The sequence below is a fragment of the Sinocyclocheilus rhinocerous genome, unplaced genomic scaffold (assembly GCF_001515625.1).
Source record: "Sinocyclocheilus rhinocerous isolate Xijiao unplaced genomic scaffold, SAMN03320098_v1.1 scaffold2122, whole genome shotgun sequence".
Taxonomy (NCBI): Eukaryota; Metazoa; Chordata; class Actinopteri; order Cypriniformes; family Cyprinidae; genus Sinocyclocheilus; species Sinocyclocheilus rhinocerous.
This window is the reverse complement of record NW_015632070.1, coordinates 32,140-55,549: the sequence shown is the minus strand read 5'-3', so window position 1 is coordinate 55,549 and position 23,410 is coordinate 32,140. Positions and strand designations below refer to the sequence as shown.

Genomic DNA, 23,410 nt, shown 5'->3' with positions numbered 1-23,410 from the left:
AAATAAATAAATAAAATGGTAAATATAAAAAACTGTTCAGCTTGACAAGATTAAAGTGTACTTTATATACTAGAATAAAATAAACATGAAAAGTGAAAATATAAAAACTGTTTACTGTAGCTTGACAAAAATTAAAGCGAAAATTAGCTAAAAATGACTAAAAACAAGAATACTAAAGATTAAAATAAAGGAAAGTGAAAGTGAAAATATAAAAACTGCTTAGCTTGACAAAATGAAAGTGACAAAAGCACATAAAATTACTAAAAAAATAAAATAAAATTAACATTATAACTGAAAATATAAAAATAACTATTTAGCTTGACAAAATGAAAGTGACAAAAATAAAATAAATGTAATATTAAAACTTAAAAACAAAAATAAAAATAACTGTTTCACTTTAAAAACTTAAAGTGACAAAAGCACATAAAATTACTAAAAAATAAAAATACTACAAATGTACAATTTTTTTTACATTGAAACAGAAAATACATAAAAAATGTTTCAATTGACAAAAAATGTAAGTGACAAAAGCACATCAAATTACTATAAAAAACTAATAAATTAAAATAAAATTGACATGAAAACTAAAAATATAAAAAATAAATGTGTAGCTTGACAAAATTAAAGTGACAAAAGCATAAAATATGAATACTAAAATGAAAATGAAAATATAAAAATGTATTGAATTCAAAATATTAATATAAACGTTAATAAATATAAATAACAGTATATAAATAACACTAATATAACACTGCTCCCAAATCATGCTATATTTCACATTGTATGTTATATACATACAGTGTATCACTGGGATATTGCCTGTTTATTATTATTTAAAAAGCACATATTAATTAATGTCTTATTCTGCAAGACCTTATTCTAAATCCTTAATCCTACCCAATTTCTATCCTATTCTTAAACATAATTGTCAACAACTACTTTACTAAATATTAATAAGCAGTAATTAGGAGTATATCGGGGCAAAAGTATAGTTATTTCATAGTTAATAGTTAGTTAATAGTGAGAATTGGACGCTAATCTAAAGTGTGACCAGAATAATTTCTGTAGTTATGTATTATTTATTTGAAAGAATTAAAAGAAGGTTTCATGTCTATCCTTGTATCATTCATTAACTTGTCGAGGTTGATATAGGATTTAGAAAGTAATTAGTAGTAAGTAGTGCTGTCAAATGATTAATCGTGATTAATCGCATCCAAAATAAAATATTTTGTTTACATAATATATTTGTGTGTACTGTGTATATTTATTATGTATATTATGTATAAATAAATATTATGTATAAATAAATACACACGCATGCATGCATATATTTCACTTGTAATTAATTAAGTTTTTAGAGTAATTTAACCAACACTGGTGCCAAAGCATAATGGCCCAAAACAAATAAATGTTAAAAAATTTAACGTGCTTTCTATGGACATAAAATCACTTTTGTAAATTTCTTTTGATGCGGACATCTTAACGTCTTTGACCCATATATAAGACGTAATTAGCCCTGGTAAGTGTGCATGATTCAGTTTCTTTCACTCACCGGTTTGGTCTCCTCTCGCTCCTCCTCCTCGCTCTCGCTGGCCTCATCTTCCTCCTCCTCCTCCTCCTCTTCCTCGGGGAACTCCAGGTCGGACTCTCCGGGCGCGATGGGGACGCTGATGGTGAGGGTGGGGTTGGTCATGTAGCTGTCGTCCTCCGAGGCGCGCTCGATGACGGCTGTCCCGTTGCCCTCGGCCCAGTGCGTCTGCTGGCTCAGTCTCTTCAGCTTCAGCATGGCTTTGGCCTCCTTGGCCTTCTGCCGGCGCCGCTTGAAGTTCCCGTTGAAGAAGTCGCAGAGCGCCTGCCGGAGCCACAGCATCCCGCGCTGGATGCGAGCGATGGCGATCTGCAGGTTGTTCATTTCGCCATCCTCGTCCGGAGATGAGAGGTTGTCTGCGCAGAAGGAGCTCAGGAGCAACGCCAAGAAGAGGTTCAAGACCTGAGGAGAGGAGAAGAAGCACAGCACTCAGAGAAGAGCTGTGAAGAACACACTCAATCTCTGCAAATCCACTTGTAGTTTGACTCAAACCAGCAGCTCTTCTATTATAAGCTCCAAACCAGCATTTCTAAAGCTTTTTGAAGATGTTCTGATTCATGACAAAGCTTCTGCCATAATGAAAAAGCTGCTCATTTTCAATCTTTTAATTTACAGAAACTAAAAATGGAAATATATTAAAACAATTAAATACAACAATTATAATTTAATTTGATAATTCCAATGACTGACTGTTGTTCATGATTTACACTTTTGACTACAAATGAATTTCCATGACTTCCCTAGTTTATGATATTTTTTTAATTCACAGCAATAGCAATTTCTACTAGATAAAAAATTTACACGTTAAAAAAGGTTTAAATTTTTCTTTTTTTTATAAAAAAATGAACGACTATATGTGTGCAGTTGGGGGCCCGTCCAAACCCCTGACACTGCAAGCCCGTCAAACGTGGCCGCCCAGCCGGTGGTTGAGGCATCCATGTGAACCACAGTATGCCCGGAGACCTGTTCTAGGGGCACTCCTGCCCGGAGAAACGCTAGGTCTGACCACGGGGTGAAGGTTTGGCGGCAGGCCGGTGTGACTTGGACCCGGTGACCAGAAACCGTACAAGTGGCACCAACGGAACCACCGACGTACCCGCAGCGAGGGGGAACGCAGGGACCCGGCCCGGGCATCTCGTTGCTGGTCCGAAGTGGGGTCAGCGTGTGTGCAACACTCACCTGCGTTCGGGCAGAGGGTGCATGAGTAGTACGTTTGACCGCACTCTCGATCCGCCCACAGCTGCTCACTGGCGAGAGAGGAGGGTGAGTGTGATCCGAGACTGGCCCGTCCACAGCTCCCTGTCCCCGCTGGGGACCCAGAGATAGAGGAAATTGCTCTTTTGTCAAGTTTTTGGGTACCACAGACCGTGAAGTCAGTGGCGGGGAAAAAAGAAACAAAAGATTCTCCGCCCGGCTCTCCTCCGGGGGAGGGAGTGGTGCGTTCACCATCTCCCAAAGAACAGGTCCCTCCATCTCTGGGTCGCCCGTCTCAGGGCCTCTTGCTCTTGCCACCAGGTTTGGCGGGGGCCTGGACGGGCAGGGTGGCTGCCCTGCGACCGGCTCCACGGCGCTGCTTTGCTGGAGGCTGCTGCGTATGCTGCGCGGTGGCAGGGGGCCGCCCTCGGCGACGAACAGGCTGAGGCACTGCCGCCGGCGGCCGGGTGGAGGCAGCAGCTGCACGCTGGGGCAGGATGTGCCTGATGGCCTCAGATGGCTGCTTCTGGGCAGCGGAGAACTGCTGGGCGAAGTTCTCCACTGCGTCGTCGAACAGGCCGGTCTGGGACACGGGGGCGTTCAAGAATTGTGTCTTGTCTGTCTCACACCCTCGTGCAGGTCCTTCAGTGCCTTGGCCTGATGAACCTGCAACAACGCCATGGTGTGTAGGGCAGAGGCAACTTCTCCGCAGGCCGCATAAGCACTGCCGGTCAGGGCCGACGAGTACCTACAGGTCCAGGAGGGGAGCGACGGCTTCCCCCGCCAGGTGGTTCTTGGCGGCCCGGGAAAGCATAGCCATAATTTCCGGATCCGAATCCGGCACCGCTGGCCGCCCAGATGGCGGCAGCGCCGCCGGATCATCCTCTCCAGAAAGGTCTGGCTCACCCTCCGAAGCAGCAATCGACATCCGATCATCGGGGGGAGCACCGAAAGATACAAGTGGTACCCCCCGGGAGGGTCCAGCCTGTTCTCTCGGCAGCTCCACTGGCTGTGAAGTGCCGGCGGAAGGAGGAGCCCTCGGAGGTTGGTTCCTCGGAGGGGAATTCCTCACCATCAGCGTAAGACCAGTCCAGACGCTACCAGAGGTAGCGCCCCCCCCGGCTGCCGCCAGGGGGAACCCTAGATCTGGGCAGCGGCACGGGCACCCCGCCCCTTTGCAGGAAACGAAGTCTGGTCTGCAACTCCGAGATGGTCATTTTCCCGCAATGGGAGCATGACTCGTCCACGAAAGCCACCTCAGCTTGCTTAATGCCCAGAGACGAGAGGCAGTGATCGTGACCATCACCCGGCGCCAGGTAACGACCGCATCCAGAAACGCACGGATGGAAGGGCATCTGACGTGTCTTTAAAAAGACGTTCCACCCGTGAATGCTCTTTTATAACTACTCTTTTAGTGTGCTGAAGCGGAAAGGGGAGATGGCCGCCTGCAACACAAACAGGGGGTAGTGCAGCCTGATGAGTGCAACCCACTCGACAGGGGAAGAACCACCGCCGCTGAAGCGCCGTACCACCAGCACGAGAGCTTCCTAAGAGCATGCTTGTACTCGAACTCGTAGTTTCACTGATGCAGAAGAACAGGAGCAGAATGATGAGACCGCTCGGCTCTGAAGCGAAAAGCTGAATATGCGCTGCACCAGCTGCCTACTTATACTCACGCTGTGATCAGCGACAGCTGGATGCAATAATCACATGCCAATGTGCATTGGCTTAGTTAGTTTACACTCGAAGTGGATTGGTCTCTCTAAGCGAGATCCCAATTCGTGGGTCATCCGACGTGACGTCGAGAGTGACCGAGACTGAGGGAATGAAAAATGTAGAAAAACTTATTTTATTACTTATTTGTGTGTGTGTGTGTGTGTGTATACTCACACATAGAAATCACAGCTGTTAAGGAAACAAATTAAAATAAAACTATTTTAGCTTACTAAATCTTGATTTTAACCTTGTCTTGTGTTATTTTTAATTAATGTTTTAATTAATTTAATTAATGATAAATCTGCTTATTTTCTAACTTTTTATTTACAGAAACGAGTGGCAATTTAATAAATAATAAAACAAATAACTATAAATAAATAATAAATATTTATAAATAACTAAATTTTGTAATTCTAATAACTGAATGTTCTACACTTTTCATGACTTTTCCAGGTCCAGAAATTACACTTTCAAAATGATCTCATACAGTGAGAACCTTGTTCTTCAGTAAAAATGACATCTGTCAAAGAAACAAATTAAATCAATAATTTTAAAACCCTTTAAAACCCTGAGACTTTCATCATCATGCAAAAAAAGCCATTTTTGAAGAACAGTTACAGTGCAATGAATGTTTACAGTAAGCAGAGGCCGGCATTCTCCACAAAACCAACAATAATCCACTTGTGCACTAATGTTCTATAAACGATCATCTGTGATGCTTTTGTGCTGCTTTCATGAGTCTGACAGCATCGTGTCAGCGCACACCTTCACGCTATGAGAGTGAAGAGCGTCAGATGTTTTGTGCGGCGCAGCAGAAAGAGCGACATACAGGTGTGGAATGAGTAAACGATGACAGAGTCGCCTAACTAGTCCTCAAAGCACCGCAGCATGACTTTATTCTTCTGTTCTACTGCGTGTAGGCAGTCGAGCTCTATAGCTGCTCAGAATCAGATCCGTCTGAGTCAGGCTGCAGTTCTTGTGTAAAGGTCTCATGTTCTGTGACACGGGGCGGTTTTGTCACTGTGAGGCCTGTAAACAGCAGGTGAGATGTGGAACTGGTTTTAAATGTCACATCTACCACCTACACACTCCGAGGGGGTCGACAGGCCTCGCTCAATGGACTGTGTGTGTGTGTGTTTGATTACACACACACTCTGATAATCAACTCTAGCGTCGTGAGCAGCTGCAATTTCCTGCCAATAATTGTTCGGCTGCAGTTCATGAATGAAAGAAGCCAATCAAAATTATTAAAAGTCTGACGCTCGGAATCCCCTTCCCTGAGGACACTCAATTACACAAGATTTCTCACAAAACAGAGCTTACAAAACACAGATTTCACAGAAATGTCAAGCTAATAATATTAACACTCTGTGCCATTTTTCTGAAGCAAAACACAAGCACACACACACACACACATTTTACAGTATATGCAGGTTATGCAACATCATGAGGACCCTGGTTTGTTCGTGAATAGAAATGGCAAAGAAATATGATTTTAGCTAAAAAAAGATTTTTTTTAACTAAATCTTCATTTTTACTTTTTTAGCTTATTTCCAACTTTGTTGTGTCTAATTTAAGCATAATGACAATTAATGACATATCTGCTAACTTTCAATGTATTCAAATAATTAAATAAAATCTATTAAAATAGTTATATAAAATAAAAATAAAAAATTAATTCCATGATTTAATAACTGAACGTTCTTCTTGGTTTATACTTTTATTACCAATCAATCACCAGTTTGTGATTTTAAAAATACTTTGTTTTCACAAAAAGCAATTTCTACAAAATAAAATATTTTAGAGCTTGAAGTATATCTTTAATGAAATATAAGAAATAAAAGTCTAGTATTGATAGATAGATAGATAGATAGATAGATGATAGATAAAAAAAATAATATAGCAAAAAAATAATATAAAAGTCTAACATTTAAATGCATTAAATACAATTAAAGAATTATATCTCCAATGCAATGTAAGAGATAATATAAAAGTCTAGTATTTAAATGCATTAAATAAAATTGACAAAGTATATCTTCAATGCAATGTAAGAAATACTGTAAATGTCTGGTATCTGAATGCATAAAATGAAAAAAAAATATCTTCAATAAAATGTAAGTCATACACTGCAGAAATAATATAAATGTCTAGTATTTGAATGCATTAAATAAAATAAAAATGTGTGTTTTCAATGCAATGTAAGAAACAATATTAAAGTCTATATACAATATTTGATTGTATGAAATAAAATAAAATAAATAAAATAAAATAAAATAAATCATACATATATCTTCAATGCACTGTAAGCCATACACTGCAGAGACAGTATAAATATCTAGTATTTGAATGCATGAAATAAAATTTAAATGTACATAAATGCAATGTGAAAAATAATATATAAATCTAGTATTTGAATGCATTAATAAAACAAATTTAAAAGTATATCTTCAATGCAATGTAAGTCATACACTGCAGAAATAATATAAATTCCTAGTGTTTAATTGCATAAAACAAAATAAAAATGCATACCATCAAGGCAATGTAAATGTTCAGTATTTTTAATTCATGAAATAAAATGCTAAACCCATCCAGAGGGATTCTTTACATTTGCAATACCAAGAGTTGAGCTACTGTAAACCACGACGGATTAAGCTAAATCACAATGTCATGCAAACAAAATATAACAACATCCCCATGTGAAAACTCAAATGCACATGAAAGAGAGTCTGATTCAGAGCGTGCAGCTGCCCTGTCGGCTGTCTGTGGGCCAAAACTGTTGCCATAGCAGCACATTGTTTCGGTCACCTGCACAAAAGCGAGATGTGGAGTCACATGTTCAATCACACGGCGTGGCATTGTTCCTGAGAGCTGCTGCTGCTGCCGTTGCCCTGGTGCAAACCTCACTTCAGAGTCACAAATATCAGAGCAACGGCGGGCTGCGCCGCTCAAAGGTTAATTAGAGACTAAATTAACATCAGCTCTTGTAAACATGGCATATTGCTAAATTGCTGCTGTAGATGCTTGCAGAGAGTGCGTGGGGTTTGACTGCAAAACTCACCGGCACTGATTCTGTACTCGATGCACATTGTGCTTCACACTGAAATACTGCATTTATGCATGACTATAACAGTGATGTTTGCATTAGGAAACTCTACTAGTTCAGAGCGAGATCAGATCACCTTCCCTCTGGCTGTGTTTACAGACGCACATCTGTCACCGCACTCTTAAAATACTGTAATCTGGAGGTTTGGGAACAGTAAGATCTCTTCTGCTCACCGAGGCTGCGTTAATTTGATCAAAAATGCTGTAAAAATTTGAAATACTATTACAATTTAAAACAGCTGTTTTCTGTGTGATTATCTGTTAAACTGTAATTTATTTCTGTGATGCAGCGCTGAATTTTCAGCATCATTCCTCCAGTCTTCAGTGTCACATGATCTTCAGAAATCATTCTAATATGCTGATTTGCTGCTCGAGAAACATTTCTGATTATTATCAATGTTGAAAACAGTTGTGCTGCACAATATTTTTGTGGAAACTGTTATTTTTTCAGGATTCCCAGATGAACAGAGAGTAAAAAAATAAATTAAAAAAAAAAGCATTTACTGTTTATTAGTGTCACTTTTTATAAATTTAATGCCAGGGTTATTATAGTAAGTAAGTAAGTAAATAAATAAAAGCCGATACTTATAATTTTCATTTAGTTTGGCTTAATGCACTAAATTAAATGAATAAAAACTAAAATAATTAAAAATGACATAATTACTACAACTTCAACTTCATTAAAATGAAAACAGAAAATACAAAAATAAAAAATTAATTGAAAATATTAATAAAAACCAGGGTTATTTTAGTATCACTTTTTATTAATATTTTAAATTGGTATTTATTTATTTTTTATTAATTTTAGTTTTAGAAATGTATTAAAGTTTTAGAAATATTTGTCGTGTCATTTTTCTTTTTTAAATATGTCCATATAGTCTATATAAAATTTTGCCTAGGAAACTAGCTGAAATAAAGTACGTTATAACCCTGATTAAAACTATAATAGCATCTCAATTACGCTAAAATAACACTAATGCATCCTTGCTGAATAAAAGTGTTTATTTCTTGCTGACCTCAAGCTTTTGAACAGTAGTGTCCATTTGTTGACATTTATTTGCACAAGTGCTGTTATTTTTAGCCGCATTATGCTTAATATTAATCAATAAATTACACAGTAAAGTCTTTAAATGTGTGCTTGAAGTGCATTCAAACAAATATACAACATAAAACAATTACAGTATTGATTAGCTACAAAGATGAACCCATAAACCTCACAGAACACAGATCCAAAGTCTGTCTGTGTGATTTGCAGCTGAAGTGGTTCTGTCTCAGGTTAGACGTCACAAATACGCACTTGGCATCCTAATAGGGGACACGCTGCTCCGGTTACATTTCCTCTGTGGATCACAGTTTCCGAGACAGTGTTAAGTTCACTTGATAACACTGTAAACGGTAAATTATTCGTAAGCCTCTTGCTGACTTTTCAATAATTGCGTTTGCCGCTGAAGCCCAGAGGTCACAGGAGAGGTGAGAACCGCCAAACCTTCCAGTGACTCTCCACCTTCGTTTTCCCGAGTTACGTCTTAGAAATAGCCAGCAACACTTTAATAAAGTTTCATGTTAACATTCGTTCTAATGCATGAATCAACATGAACTAACATCTTAGTTCTTAGTTAATAAAACCACAATTTTTCATTATTCGTTCATGTATTAGTGCTGTCAAACGATTAATCGCGATTAATCGCATCCAAAATAAAAGTTTTTCTTTACATTATATATTTATGTGTACTGTGTATATTTATAATGTATATATAAATACAAACACATGCAGTATATTTTTTGAAAATATTTACATGTTTATGCATTTATATATTCATATTCTTATATTTTATATTATATAGAAATATATTTAATATATTAACATAACATTTTTCTTAAATATATACATGCATGTATTTGTATTTATATATACATAATAAATATTACACAGTATACACACATATATCATGTAAACAAAAACTTTTATTTTGGATGCAATTAATCGCGATTAATCGTTTGACAGCACTAATTTTTATTAGTTATTGTTTTTAATACAACTACATTTTTTATTAAATGTATTTCAGTTTTAGTAATTTTAGTACATCAAGTTAATGAAAATGAGAAATGTTGCTTTACAGCTGAAATAAAATAAGTTTAAGATCTTTAAATATTTAATTTTATTTCAGTTAATGTTTATTTTATTTATTTATGTTTGTTTGTTTGTTTGTTTGTTCTGTTTAGGAATGTAGTTTCAGTGTAGTTTTAGTTAACTATAATGACCCTGATTAGTTCACGGGGCATTAACTAACAAACAGATACAACTTTTGATTTTAAAAACGCATAAGTGGTTTTATAGAGAGAGATTTCAACAGTGTCTCAAACTATGCTCAATGTCTGCAATCAAAGGTCAGAGATCTCATTATGAACTCAAATTTTTCACATTAAATTTTGTCACTAACTGACCCGTACTGTTTGTGTCTGCTTGTATTTCTCCTATTGAGAAAAAAGTTTGAGACAAAGTCGAAACTTTGATAAAACATATTTGAAAACTCAATGAAAACTAGCAAGTCAGATCTGAACATGAACTCAAATGCTTCTGAATAAAACTTTGAGACAAAGTTGAGAACTCTATGAAAACCAAAGCCAGCAATCAAAAGTCAGACATCTCAATATGAACTCAAATCTTTCTCAGAACTTTGAGACAAAGAACACTATAAAAGGGTTGAAATCAATTCAAATCTCAATATGAACTCAAATATTTCTCATTACATTTTTTAAACAAAGTTGAGAACCGTATGCAAACCAAAGCCTGTTATCAAATCAGATCTCAGTCTGAATTCAAATATTTCTCAATACATTTTTGAGACAAAATTGAAAGTTCTAAACCAAAACCTGCAATCACGTCAAGGGTATCAATATGAACTCAAATATTTCTCAGAACTTTGAGACAAAGAACTCTATAAAAGGGTTGAAATCGATTCAAATCTTAATATGAACTCAAATATTCCTCATTACATTTTTAAAACAAAGTTGAGAACTTTATATAAAAAAAAAACAAAGTCTGCAATCAAACTGGATCTCATTATGAAATCAAATATTTCTCAATACATTTTTGAGGAAAAATTGAGAACTTAAAAAACAAAGCCTACAATCCTGTCAAGTCTCAATATTAACTCAGATATTTAGCAAATCTGTGAGACAAAGTTGAGAACTCCATAAAAAGCAAAGCCTGCAATCGAGTCAGAACTCAATATGAACTCAGATATTTCTTACATTTTTGAGACACAATTGAGATCTCTAAACCAAAATCTGCAATCAAGGCTAATATCTCAATATGAACTCACATATTTCTCAAATTTGAGGCAAAGTTGAGAACTCTATGGAAACCAAAGCCTACAATCAAATCAGGTATCAGTATGAACTCAAATATTTCTCAAATTTGAGACAAAACAACATATATAGTTTGAGACAAAATTAAGAATTTGTGGAAACCAAAGCCTGTAATCAAGATCTCATTATGAACTCAAATATTTCTCAATGCATTTTTGGGGAAAAATTGAGAACTCTGTGAAAACCAAAGCCTGCAATCAAAAGTCATACATCTCAATATGAACTCAAATATTTCTCAGAACTTTGAGACAAACATGAGAACCCTATAAAAACCAAAGTCTGAAATCGAGTCAAATCTCAATATGAACTCAAATATTTCTAATTACATTTTTTAAACAAAGTTGAGAACCGTATGCAAACCAAAGCCTGTTATCAAATCAGATCTGGTCTGAATTCAAATATTTCTCAATACATTTTTGAGACAAAATTGAAAGTTCTAAACCAAAACCTGCAATCACGTCAAGCGTATCAATATGAACTCAAATATTTCTCAGAACTTTGAGACAAAGAACACTATAAAAGGGTTGAAATCGATTCAAATCTCAATATGAACTAAAATATTCCTCATTACATTTTTAAAACAAAGTTGAGAACTTTATATAAAAAAAAACAAAGTGTGCAATCAAACTGGATCTCATTATGAAATCAAATATTTCTCAATACATTTTTGAGGAAAAATTGAGAACTTAAAAAACAAAGTCTACAATCCTGTCAAGTCTCAATATTAACTCAGATATTTAGCAAATGTGTGAGACAAAGTTGAGAACTCCATAAAAATCAAAGCCTGCAATCGAGTCAGAACTCAATATGACTCAGATATTTCTCACATTTTTGAGACACAAATGAGAGCTCTAAACCAAAATCTGCAATCAAGGCTAATATCTCAATATGAACTCACATATTTCTCAAATTTGAGGCAAAGTTGAGAACTCTATGGAAACCAAAGCCTACAATCAAATCAGGTCTCAGTATGAACTCAAATATTTCTCAATGCATTTTTGGGAAGAAATTGAGAACTCTATGAAAACCAAAGTCTGCAATCAAGGCTAATATCTCAATATGAACTCACATATTTCTCAAATTTGAGACAACGTTGAGAACTCTACGGAGACCAAAGCCTACAATCAAATCAGGTCTCAGTATGAACTCACATATTTCTCAAATTTGAGACAAAGGTGAGAACTCTATGGAAACCAAAGCCTACAATCAAATCAGGTCTCAGTATGAACTCACATATTTCTCAAATTTGAGACAAAGGTGAGAACTCTATGGAAACCAAAGCCTACAATCAAATCAGGTCTCAGTATGAACTCACATATTTCTCAAATTTGAGACAAAGGTGAGAACTCTATGGAAACCAAAGCCTACAATCAAATCAGGTCTCAGTATGAACTCACATATTTCTCAAATTTGAGACAAAGGTGAGAACTCTATGGAAACCAAAGCCTACAATCAAATCAGGTCTCAGTATGAACTCACATATTTCTCAAATTTGAGACAAAGGTGAGAACTCTATGGAAACCAAAGCCTACAATCAAATCAGGTCTCAGTATGAACTCACATATTTCTCAAATTTGAGACAAAGGTGAGAACTCTATGGAAACCAAAGCCTACAATCAAATCAGGTCTCAGTATGAACTCACATATTTCTCAAATTTGAGACAAAGGTGAGAACTCTATGGAAACCAAAGCCTACAATCAAATCAGGTCTCAGTATGAACTCACATATTTCTCAAATTTGAGACAAAGTTGAGAACTCTATGGAAACCAAAGCCTACAATCAAATCAGGTCTCAGTATGAACTCAAATATTTCTCAAATTTTAGACAAAACAACATATATAGTTTGAGACAAAATTAAGAATTTGTGGAAACCAAAGCCTGTAATCAAGATCTCATTATGAACTCAAATATTTCTCAATGCATTTTTGGGAAAAAATGTAGAACTTTGTGAAAACCAAAGCCTGCAATCAAAAGTCAGACATCTCAATATGAACTCAAATATTTCTCAGAACTTTGAGACAAACATGAGAACCCTATGAAAACCAAAGTCTGAAATCGAGTCAAATCTCAATATGAACTCAAATATTTCTCATTAAATTTTTTGAGACAAAATTAAGAACTCTATGAAAACCAAAGTCTGCAATTAAATCAGATCTAAATATGAACTCAAATTATTTCTCAAGGCATTTTTGAGACAAAGTTGAAATTTAAAACCCATTTGAGAGCTCTCTGGGAAACAGAAGTGTGTTATTGGGTCACTAGCTGAAGAGAAGCACCATGTTTTGCTCCTTCACTTGTATTTTTAAGCAGCGCTGTTGTTGTGACGTCAGACGGCTGTTTCATTGATCAGGAAGATTGTGTTTAGTGATTCTCAGTCACAGATCTGGTGTCAGAAAGCAGGCCTGTGGACCGTGACGAGCGAGAAACCCGCCGTGATTCAGGTGACCCAGAATCCCACTGAAAGCAGGGCCAAAGATCAATGTGTAATTTTAACTACTGTAAAATCAAAGCTTCCGGCTCCGAGTCCAGTGAGCTCACACAGCGCTGGTCAATACTGGAGCTTCACATGGCCTGGACAACTGAACTTCAAACGCTCGTACAGTTAGATATCGTGCAAAAGATGGGAAACTACAGTAGAGCAAGTGATACTGAACCAAACCCACAGTATGAGTGAATTATATATATACTGTATATATATATATTTTATATACAGTTTTCCTCACATAAATATAAGCCAATAATAAGGATGCTTGTTTATAATAAATACATAACTATATCCAGTTGCATGACAAGAGAAGTAAACTGAAGCAGGAAAAACCAAAGCAATCATTTTTTAACTTAAATAAATAAATAAATCAGAGGAAAAAAGTTCAAAATAAATAATAACAATAAAATGAATGAATAAATAAATAAACAAATACATTTGCATGACAAGAAACGTAAATTGAAGCAGGCAGCAGTCAGAACACAAACTCAGCTTAATATCAGAATCAAAAACAAAAGCATTTGTTAAATGTCAACATTTGAAGTGAATTGTGTAATTCTATTTGGGTCACAGAATCTGTTGTGACAGAAACAGCATGAGAGCTTGATCCAGAGAGATTCAGAGATTTTAGGAGGTTACCGTGTGTCATTTCACGCTGGTCATAAGGTCCAGCCTTATTTTATTATATTATTTATATAATATTTTGAACTAGGTTTTATTTTAATATTTTCAGTTTTCATTTTAGTTACATTTAAGTTGAATTTTTAGTTATTTTGTTTTGTGTTTTTGTAATTTTTATAATAATTTTTACAATATTTTTTTAGGTTTAATTTATTTTCATTTTAAGTTTTTTTTTAATTTTTTTTATTTTAGTGCTTGAACATCAACTTATTTTAGTTAACATTTTTTGTTTAGTTTTACATTTTTCATTTTATATTTTATGACGGCTTTATATTTTAATCTTCATAAACGATAATAACCCTGCACCCTCAAGTCTCTAAGTGATATTCAATGTAAATCTGTTGGATTTTTCATCAGTTTTATCATCGCTCACTAAAGTCCCAGCCCTTTTCTCCCCACCTCACCCGAACCACAATAAACTGCAGTATGCTCATATTCTCCTAACACAATGAGGGTTGCCCTCTCTGCAGGAAAGCCAAGGACTCACAGAGGAATAAATCACAGCTCGGCCACCAGCGTGGCATTTCAATAGGTGAGATGAGACACTCTATCAGCTGGCCTTGAATCCACAGCACCATCCACGAGCTTCACGTCCGGTTCAGAGGGGTTAAAAAAACAAGCGTGATGCATTTAATCCCGTTTCACGCTGAAAATGATGAGTGGATTCCACCTGAGCCCGGCACATTTAACCTAATTGGGCCAGTTTGTGGACTCACTGGTGTGACTTTTGGACTAATTGTGCAGCTTCAATGCATTTTTTCATGTTGCATTTCTAAAATGCAAACTGTACATGTGACTGCAAAGACGCTAACATTCATTCCCAGCACCTCAGGCAGAGAAAATAATAAGCTGTGCTCTCTGGACGCGGTTAAGCGTGGCGAGTGCCGTCAGGTTCAAAGGGCAGAGGAAGCCGTGCTGGTTTGTTGTGGTTCTGGTGTGGCAGGTGGAGCTCACCTGAGGATGAGGAGGATACATGAGGTGTGTGAGAGCAGCAGGGGGCGGAGCCTAACACACACACACACACTTCCCATCACCTGCGCTGACTCATCCTGCAATTATCCTGAAATAAACAGGTTATTTGAATTCATGGAATTGTGACTCAAGCGTTTCTGGAAGAATCTGCTACGATTAGAGTTTAGACTGAAGAGGCTTTAAAGCTTTTATGTCTTAATATGGTGAAATATTTGACCTGAGGACATGGAGGATGATTCGATGTGTTTTAAATAAAGTGGTGACGGACAGACAGAGAGACGGATGGATGAATGGATAGATAGAACGAACGACAGACAGACAGACAATCAGACTGATAGATAGATAGATAGATAGATAGATTGATTCATGAGAACTGCAGCAGATAAATCTCACACATAATCAAACAGATGAGCATTGCAGAACTGACTCTATCAACACTGCCTCCTTTCATCATTTTTTCTCTCTCTTCTAATGTAGTCTTCATGAAGACCTCCCCTTCAATTAAGAGCACCAATTATTTACATTCATTAGCAGTAAGTCGCAGCGGTGCGGCTCTGGAACCCTGAAGTGGCCCTCAAGAACACGTTCCTCTCGCTGCTGCATCTGAGCCCATTATAATGGAGGGCGGAGCCTCGTGATTGATGCTCCTCCGGTTTATCTGGAGCTCCATACAGTCAGAGCAATAACGCTCTTCAGGGCCACTCGAGGCCTCGCTAATGAAATAATGCACTCCAGAAAACATTAAGAGCCCATGAAAGCTAATGACACCATTGAGTTTCAACACAGGCGGAGCTTATGATAAAATACCAGCACAGCACAATCTGCCAGATAAATGACAGTTTCTGTGGGTTGCTAAGCAAACACCACTGCTATGATTGCTCAAATAGAGGGTTAATGACCTCTAGCATTACTGTAAGCATTAAAGTTGTTTGTGTGTGTCGTCCTACAGCATTTGTGCTGCAGACAAGCCACCTAGAAACTATACAGAAGACCTTAGCAACAACAACAATCACCTAAGCAACCCCCTAGCAAGCACTCAGAACACCTTATCAACCACCTACTGTAGAAACCTCCCAGAACACCTTAGCAACCTCCTAGCAACCACTCAGAACACCTTAGCAACCCCCTAGCAACCAGTCAGAACACCCTATCAACTACCTACTGTGGAAAACCTCCAAAAACACCTTAGCAACCACCTAGCAACTATCCAAAACATACTAGCAACCACCTACTGTAGAAGTCTTCAAGAACACCTTAGCAACCTCCTAGCAACCACTCAGAACACCTTAGCAACCCCCTAGCAACCAGTCAGAACACCCTATCAACTACCTACTGTGGAACACCTCCAAAAACACCTTAGCAACCACCTAGCAACTATCCAAAACATACTAGCAACCACCTACTGTAGAAGCCTTCCAGAACACCTTAGCAACCTCCTAGCAACCACTCAGTACACCTTAGCAATCCCCTATAAACCACTCAGAACATCCGCGCAACCTCTTAGCAACCACCTTGAACACCCTATTAACCACCTACTGTAGAAACCTCCAAGAACACCTTAGCAACCAACTAGAACATCTTAGAAACCTCCTAGCAACCTCCAAACAACCACTCAGAATACCCTAGCAACCACTCAGAACACCCTATCAACCACCTACTGTAGGAACCTCCCAGAACATCTTACCAACCACCTTGCAACCACTCAGAAAACCTTAGCAACCACGCGGAACACCCTAGCAACCGCATACTGTAGAAACCTCCAGGAACACCTTTGGAACCTCCTAGCAACCACTCAGAACACCCTTACAACCTCTTAGCAACCACCCAGAACACCCTAGCAACCACCTACTGTAGAAACCTCCAAGAACACCTTGGCAACCTCCTAGCAACCACCTAGAACATCTTAGAAACATCCTAGTAACCACTCAGTACACCTTAGCAACCCCCTATCAATCACCCAGAACACCCTAACAACCACCTACTGTATAAACCTCCAAGAACACCTTAGGAACCACCTAGCAACCACCCAGAACACCCTAGCAACCTCTTAGCAACCACCCAGAACACCCTAACAACCACCTACTGTATAAACCTCCAAGAACACCTTAGGAACCACCTAGCAACCACCCAGAACACCCTAGCAACCTCTTAGCAACCACCCAGAACACCCTAACAACCACCTACTGTATAAACCTCCAAGAACACCTTAGGAACCACCTAGCAACCACCCAGAACACCCTAGCAACCTCTTAGCAACCACCCAGAACACCCTAACAACCACCTACTGTATAAACCTCCAAGAACACCTTAGAAATGTAAAAAAAATAAAATAATAAAAATAAAAACCTAAACAAACAACAGAGATGAAGTGAATCCATCGAGATCAAATGGATTTAATTTTAATGAACTGAATTCACTGAATAATCACAAATAGTGAGCAGAAATATTTTGATGATGTTATATAACGTCTCCATGATATATGATTGTGGTCACAGGCAGGGCAGATCCCGTGTGTGTTTTAGATGAAGTCCTCATTCCCTCGGGACACTGTTTCCGTGTTACGCTTCATTAGCCGGGAAGGTGACGCATCTAAGCGAGGATTATGACCTGGTTTTTCTCACTGCTACACCTGCCCACTTACACACACTTAAAATACACACAGAGAGATGGACTCGTCGAGTGACACAGAGGATCCGTGAGCTCGTTCTGCAGGTATCTGAGGTGCTGCGTGTCTCACATGCCTCGACGAGGAACACAAAAGCGCTCCTACACTGACCCGACGCACCGACCAGGGCCTAAAAATATAGCATTACCTCAGACTGCTAAGCTGCATTATCATACGCTACCTCTGACGAAACAACAGGTGGCAAATGTGTCCATCAGTCAAAGGCTGGAGAACATAAAGAGCAGAAACATTCTCCACACAATACACAAACCTGACTTATATTACATGTGTTAATGCTTTCATTCAGCAAGGATGCATTCAATTAATCAAAAGTAGCATTTATAATGTGACAAATGCTGACAAACGATTAATCGCGATTAATCGCATCCAAAATAAAAGTATTAGTTTATATAATATATGTGTGTATAATGTATATATTTATTATGTATATATAAATACAAACACATGCATGTAAATATTTAAGAAAAATATGTTATGTTTATATGTATAAAATATATTTATATATAATATAAAATATAAGAATATAAATTAAATATACATGTAAATACATGCAAATATTTTCAAAGTATTGACTGTATATGTGTGCATTTATAGATACATAATAAATATACACAGTACACGTACATATATTATGTAAACAAAAACTTTTATTTTGGATGCGATTAATCATTTGACAGCACTAATTTTAACAGATATTCACATAGAAAACAATTTTAAATTGTAATAATATATCACGTTTTTACTGTATTTTTAATCAAATAAATGCAGCCTTGGTGAGCCGAAGAGACTCATTCAAAAACATTTTAAAAATCTTACCGAACCCAAACTTTTGAACGGTAAAATATAGAATAGCATTCAATTAATGTAACTGTTATGTTATGTTCTAACACTAGCTTGCTCTATTCTTTTTCTATTCTATCTGTTTTCTTTTTATTTATTATATTATTTTAAAAAAACCTTGCTCTGTGTACTACATTAAGCTAACTGTGACTTGTTATAGCACTTGCATATCATTGCTCTTTTGTTGATTTTGATTGCTTCCATTGTCTTCATTTATAAGTCGCTTTGGATAAACGTGTCTGCTAAATGTCTAAATGTAAATGTAAATGTAAATTCATGTAATCTGACAGTCCTATTCTGATCATGACTTCTCAACAATCTCTTGTTTTATTACTTTACTGCAATAAATCTGGAAATTAAATTGAATGAGTCCAATATTCTTCAATCTAAATAAAAAATAAGTAACAGTAAACAAAATCAAAGTAGACTAAATATTCTGTCTCGACTCTTGTTCATTATTCATAATGATTGTTGGAGTCGATTAACCCCGGTCTACAGTAACAGATGTTCAGCAGGGTCACAGTGGGGGCAGGGTCACAGGGTCACAGTATGACCTTTGACCCCGCAGACACTTGCTGTTTCTCTAAGTGAACCAGCTGTGCTTTTGGCAGATGTAACGGCTCTCACTCACACTCTCACTCACACACACACACTCTCACTCACACACGCTAAGAATAGGCTGCCCTGATCTGTTCACCTGAGCTTTTACAAACCAGCCCAGCATCAGCGGTTCCTGTTCTCTGAGATCTCTCTGCGTCTCACTTGCACACTTCAACCCAATGACCCACAAACACAAACAGCAGCTCGCTCACATTGTCCCGCTGTAATTCCCGCAGGAATCCGGCGAACGCAGCGTCTCATGATGCCTGTTATTCACATCAAACACACTTCAGACCACGTTTAATGGCATAAATGCTTGAATAATTCTGCGTGAATAAACATTTAACGCACTACAGGTGCAGTTCAGCCATATTTGATCTTTTGGCCGTTCATTCACGCACAAATGAAGATTTATGAGGGTTTTAGTGGCTTTCTCACATTACAACAGCTAAGACAGACGGTATGATGGCATTTCAAAACCCTGAACAAACACATGCAACAGGCACACTATAAAACCAGCTCGTTTTAATAGCTTTTAAAACATTGTAACGAAATGTCCAGGTCATATTTCATGCCAAAACAATAAGTAAGAAATTCTGTTTTGCAATTAAGAAAAGTAAGCCTATTATTATTATTTTGTCATTATCTGCATGAAAATTTCCCCCAAAATTAAAAAAAAAACAAAAAAAACATCTCTTTTACTATAATGTGGTGTTAAAAATCATCTTATTCAGATGCCTTAATTACAGTTTTTGCCTATTGCTTGAACACTATAGACACATGCTTAGACCAAAGTAACAAAACTTGAAGCTTTTGTTACTACACCTTAAACACAGTGTGACCATACCTTAAACAAAAGCGCTGCTTTGCACTTCAGTTGCATGTATAATTTTTGTATTACTGCATTTACTGTACTGTACTGTACTGTAAAGTATAGTACTGTGATGTGCAGTATTGAGTTGATGTCATTTGTAACCTTTCAGTACTTTCATTTTTGGTTGTTGTGAAAACCTTTGTTGGAAAAAAACAGAACAAAAACTGTAAGTGTTGCATTGAGCTTCACAGAATGCTAACTGATGAACTGAATAAAAACTGTGAAAATTAAAGACTGCAGTGTTTTGTATAAAGTACACTAGTGTGTTGCTGCTAATCTGAAAGTCTATTCATATGATGCAAGTGTGTATCATTTTGTCATCAGAGTGACATTTTGACAAAGGATTGTTAGGTTTTGATAGCGGAGTTTCAATTCGACATAGATGTGAATGGTTTATTTCCCAGTGTTGTGTCTTGTGTGCTTGTGTGTAAAGTTTTGACACAATGAGCCGAAGTTTTGCAAAAAGTGTTCAAGCAATAGGCAAAAACTGTAATTATTAATTTAAAATTATTATTAAATTATAATTTAGTTAAATAAAAACTACTATGTACTTTAATATAAAATAAAATAAATCCCACAGCACACACAAATACTGCATAAACAGTTTAATCAACACTACTCAGAAATAAATGTACAGTTGTGGCCAAAAGTATTGGCAGTGACATACATTTTGTGTTTTGCTAAATTTGCTGCTTAAGCTGTTGTGGTGTTCATTCACACTGTTTCTAGATTACGTCACCGCCAATACTTGTAGATATAATGAGAATGAACATCAAAACAGCTTAATTAGCGAATTTTGCAAAACACAAACTTCATGCATATTTTAAGGATATATTCTGCATTTCTCTCGTCCACCAGTGCACATAGATTATTTTCACTAAGCGTGTCACAATGCATTCTGGGATAGTTGCCTTTGCAAAAAAAGACACAAACATCTTAAAATACTGATGTTTGATGCCTTAAAATACCACCTAGGTAGGCAGCTCACTATATTTAGACCTCTGACTGAAAAATCCACGTGCATCTTGAGTTCAGCACTCAAAACAAATCAACCACCGGAGCGTTTGCAATTCAAATGAACTGTGTGCAAATTTAAAACATATTACCCAACATACTATGCATCACGCCCTCCGGCCCGTCTAAATTCTTCCACAGTCTCTAAGTGACAATGATCTAAAAATATCAATGGTGTAACAAAGGTACAACTATTTGACCTTTAACTGCCGTGTGCAAATGAAATCATGCAGGAAAGATCGGGTCGCAATATTCGAGCGACGCCACGCATCCGCAGCCTTTCTGAAATGCAGAGGTGATTCTTTCCGACCGGCAGCGGCACAATCATTAGTCCGACAGCGAGGACGGAAAAGCCCTCGTACCGACAGACACGCGGCGTCTCACATTTGCATGTGTTAATCGCTCTGGTGAAACTGCTTCCATCTGCACCAAACCCTCGCTTATGCAATATCAATATCTTCTAAACAGGCTCAGATGCAATCTGCACACTTATTTTACAGCATGCACACTGTCTAGATGGAGAAATCTCACAGGATTTGCATTTGCAACTGAGCTCAGGGTTGATACTTGCATTTTTTGTGGGATTTAAACAGAAAAATTACACTACTGTTTAAAAGTTTGGGGGAGGGTTTAGTTCTGTTTTTCAGCAAATATGCATTAAACTGATCAAAAATGACAGTAAATGCATTTATAATGGTACAAAATACTTTTTAATTTTAAATAAATGCTTTTCTTTTGATTTTTCGATTCATTAAAGAATCCTGGAAAATAAAATGCATCACAGTTTCCACAAAAACTATTAACTGTTTTCAACATTGATTATAATAAAAATGCTTCTTAAGAAGCACATTAGAATGATTTCTGAAGGATGATGTGACACTGAAGATTGGAGTAATGATGCTGAAAATCCAGATTTGATCGCAGGAATAAATTACATTTTAACAGATATTCACATAGAAAACAGCTATTTTAAATTATAAAAATATATCACATTTTTACTGAATCTTTCATCAAATAAATGCAGTCTAAATCACTGAACCCAAACGTTTGAATGCTGTAAACCTGTTCGGAGACAATCATTGTTTTTGCAATTCCGTTCGGTGCCACTAGTGGCGCTAAAATCCCACATTTCTGCTTTAAACACATGCACAAACACTACAGGTTCAATCTCACATCTGGGGACCAAGCGAGTTATTGAGATCGATTACCCATGAGCCACTGAGCCAAACAATTCACCCCAGACGCTCCAGGTGCAGTTATTAGTGCTCATGAAGACTTTGATTAAAAACCGTCCACTAAATGTATCACAGGTCTTTCAAATAAACGCATGCACAGAGAAATGACCCATTAATTATGCAAGTACACATCCAAATCAAAAGAAATAATTTTAATTACTTCATCCATTTCGCATCATTTTAATCAGCGCGGACGGGTTTCAAACGACAAAGAGTTCATGATGTAAGCAGTCTGAGTTAATCAGAGATGGTGTAATTTTATGACCCTCAGCAATAACAACGCAGGTTTCAGCAGCGGTGCTTTATGAAACATGTCTGACATGAGCGTTCAGAGACATTTCAAACAACAGCCAATATAAACACGCAATTACAAACCCGCCAGCACGCTTTCCCTAACGCTCATGCGCTGCTTGATTCACACTAACAAAACATCTGTTCACGGGTCAAAAATGACCCGGATCTTTAAGATTGCACTTCTTCGCTTTTTCTTTTTAATCCATAAACCTTACATCATTTCATTCTGATAACATTTTAAAATAATGTATAAAATTCTTAATAATTTTTATTTATAATTTTATATATGATACAAGATCTAATTTTAGAATAAAATCCTTAATGTATAATTTATATAAAAATTGTATGTATATATATATATATATATATATACACAAAAATTACTTGAAATAAAATAAATGTTAATTGAAATAAAAAAGTTACCAAGGTATTTTCATTTTCATTTAGTTTAACTTGTTTAACTATAACTAAAACTAAAACTGAATTAGAAATTAATAAAACACTTTATGTCATTATAAAGCAACAAAAAACTAATTCAAATAACAAAAACACACAACAAAATTATTAACAATAACAGAAACGCAACAACAAAATTACTCAAAATGATAAAAACAACAAAATTACTCAAATTAAAAACTAATATTAACATGGAGCAGAAAATATCAAATAAAATATAATTCAAAATATTAAAATAAAACTATAACGGTCTCTCAATGATTCTATTAAATAATTAAATAGAATATAAAATAAAATAAG

At 36.7% G+C, this 23,410-nt stretch overlaps 1 protein-coding gene across 1 annotated transcript in view; it reads right to left on the bottom strand.

Moving 5' to 3' along the window:
* The window catches only part of LOC107742187 (sodium channel protein type 4 subunit alpha-like), a 95,721-nt gene that overhangs the window by 45,125 nt on the left and 27,186 nt on the right, over positions 1-23,410 (bottom strand). The window contains exon 12 of the mRNA XM_016555087.1: positions 1,553-1,990. Within this exon, the coding sequence (XP_016410573.1) occupies positions 1,553-1,990 (438 nt within the window). The remainder of the gene's footprint in view (positions 1-1,552; positions 1,991-23,410) is intronic.